Source organism: Sphaeroforma arctica (genome assembly GCF_001186125.1).
Source record: "Sphaeroforma arctica JP610 unplaced genomic scaffold supercont1.41, whole genome shotgun sequence".
Classification (NCBI taxonomy): domain Eukaryota; class Ichthyosporea; order Ichthyophonida; genus Sphaeroforma; species Sphaeroforma arctica.
This window is the reverse complement of record NW_014040517.1, coordinates 144,258-146,343: the sequence shown is the minus strand read 5'-3', so window position 1 is coordinate 146,343 and position 2,086 is coordinate 144,258. Positions and strand designations below refer to the sequence as shown.

The 2,086-nt window shown below is 35.8% G+C and overlaps 1 protein-coding gene across 2 annotated transcripts in view; it reads right to left on the bottom strand.

The window, feature by feature from the left end:
* Window positions 1-751, bottom strand: part of SARC_01106 — a 5,627-nt gene extending 4,876 nt beyond the window's left edge. For both annotated transcript variants that reach the window (XM_014305200.1, XM_014305199.1), the window contains exon 1: window positions 574-751. In XM_014305200.1, the coding sequence (XP_014160675.1) occupies window positions 574-662 (89 nt within the window). In that variant the 5' untranslated portion in view covers window positions 663-751. The remainder of the gene's footprint in view (window positions 1-573) is intronic.
* Window positions 752-2,086: the final 1,335 nt, after the last annotated feature.

Below are 2,086 nucleotides of genomic sequence, written 5' to 3'. Positions count from 1 at the left end.
GTATATATACTATATATATATATATATATATATATATATATATAATCATATATATATATATATATATATATGTGTGTGTGTGTGTGTATATACATATACATATATATGTTTATATATCGTTCAACGAAATTATATTGCAATTTAATACATAAAAACCCTTCAACTCATACTCCTATTCACACTTCTTTCAAATACATGCGCATTTTGTTGATACTACAACATAAAATTGACTACGAAAACTGGAGTGAATTCTGGGGGGTTCAGTAGAGAATATATCCTAGGATCATATGCGTAAAACAATCGTCAATCTGTTTCGCATGTCTCGCACGGCATATTTATAGAGATTCTTCGCTGCGGTAAGACCGAATATGACCCGCCATTGTACGTCATCGCGTACCAACACTTACTTGAAATTTCATAAGCATCGAACAAAAGACAAGGCAACTCTCGAATCTCGTATCATAAATACATGTCACTAATGATGCTAGTACTGATATAAAACGGGGTCAGTGTATTTTAATGGTAAAATAGTAAAACATAAAACGAATTGCAGAGCCCCATACATATACATACGTGTCAACTGAAAGAAACCACTGATACAGTGGATCATTCGGGTCTGGTCGTGGCGGCCCCTGTCCATATGGATTCTGTTGTTGGTACATATTGTGTAGGTGTGTATCTATGTGGATACTATCAGAATTAAGTTGTGTGTATGGTATAAGTTAAGTTGTGAGCTTGTGAAATAAGTGTTTTTAAAATGTGTACATATGTATTTATATGTATGTGGCCGTGCATGTGCGGCCTCGCCCAAACATCAAGCATCGCTACTCAATATTATAAACCCCACCATCGGCGATTTTGCCGACTCGGCAATGTACGATAACAAATTGCGCTCGCTCTCGCTCTATGTAAAAATTTCTAAAAAATATAAACAAAACGATGAGTCATACATGTGAATAGTTCAATACAGTACATTTTGTTTTGGTTTCAAACGTCAATGATTTTGCACCCGTCCAGTTTAAAAACGTAAAACAGATAAACTGCTCGCTGTTTTACTCTGTATGTAATTGTCGTGTATATATTATTATTTTTAAAAGTACCGTACATATGTATGTATTTTGTAAAAGCAATATTTAGCCTTCTTCTAAAATATTTTAATAATAAAAATCAAACACAAAAACGACAGTCATACATTGAATAAAGAGATATGCACCGCAACTGTCCGAATGTCCGGTTTCCCCAAGACACCAAAGATCGATTATGAAACTATGCACCCCGTTTCCCAAATATAGTGGGTGTTTTTAACTGTACAGTCCATCATTCTCAGGCGCAGGTGCAGGAGGATTGTAAATAAGACCGATGTTTTATGATGACTCACTTTGCTGTTCCGTCATCAGTTTTCTATTGGGTAGTATTTTTTAAATGGGTACATGTGCAATTGTGCACCCTGTACCGTGCGGCTGTACGCTATGATAATTGATAGAGCAGATAGATGCCATCATATAGCAATGCTTTCAAAAATGTATGCTGTAGTACATACTGTTTATGAAATTCGGTATTATTAAGTTAGTTAAACAATAGGTCACAAACAATAGGTCACGGGTACTTATCAGTTAGTGGGTTTGGCGTTCGATTAGCTTCACGTAATATAACCAAGTCGAGACTCGGTACGATACACTATGAGTCTTCTAGATAGTTCCGAAGGAGAAGAGGAGGTTAATCTAGGGTCGGGGGATTTCGATCTCAAAGTCAACGACAAATATGCAAAAAAGTTCGTGTATCAAAAAGAGCGGGAGGAATTGATGCGCTTGAAGCAAAAGTATGGTAATGACGCCACTTTGTCTGCATCGGATAGCGATAGTGAGAGTGAAGATGAAGACGCTGAATTGCTCACAGCCGAGATGGATCGTGATATATTCAGGACCATCTCGCTCATAAAGGTTTGTTAAATATTTTCTTATCACTGGTAGAAATCGTTTGTGGCTTCCATTGGCTTAGAGTTGAATATATATATCGATATATATATATATATATATATGTATGTAGGAATGAATGTATATATGTATGTATGTATGTTTTACGTACT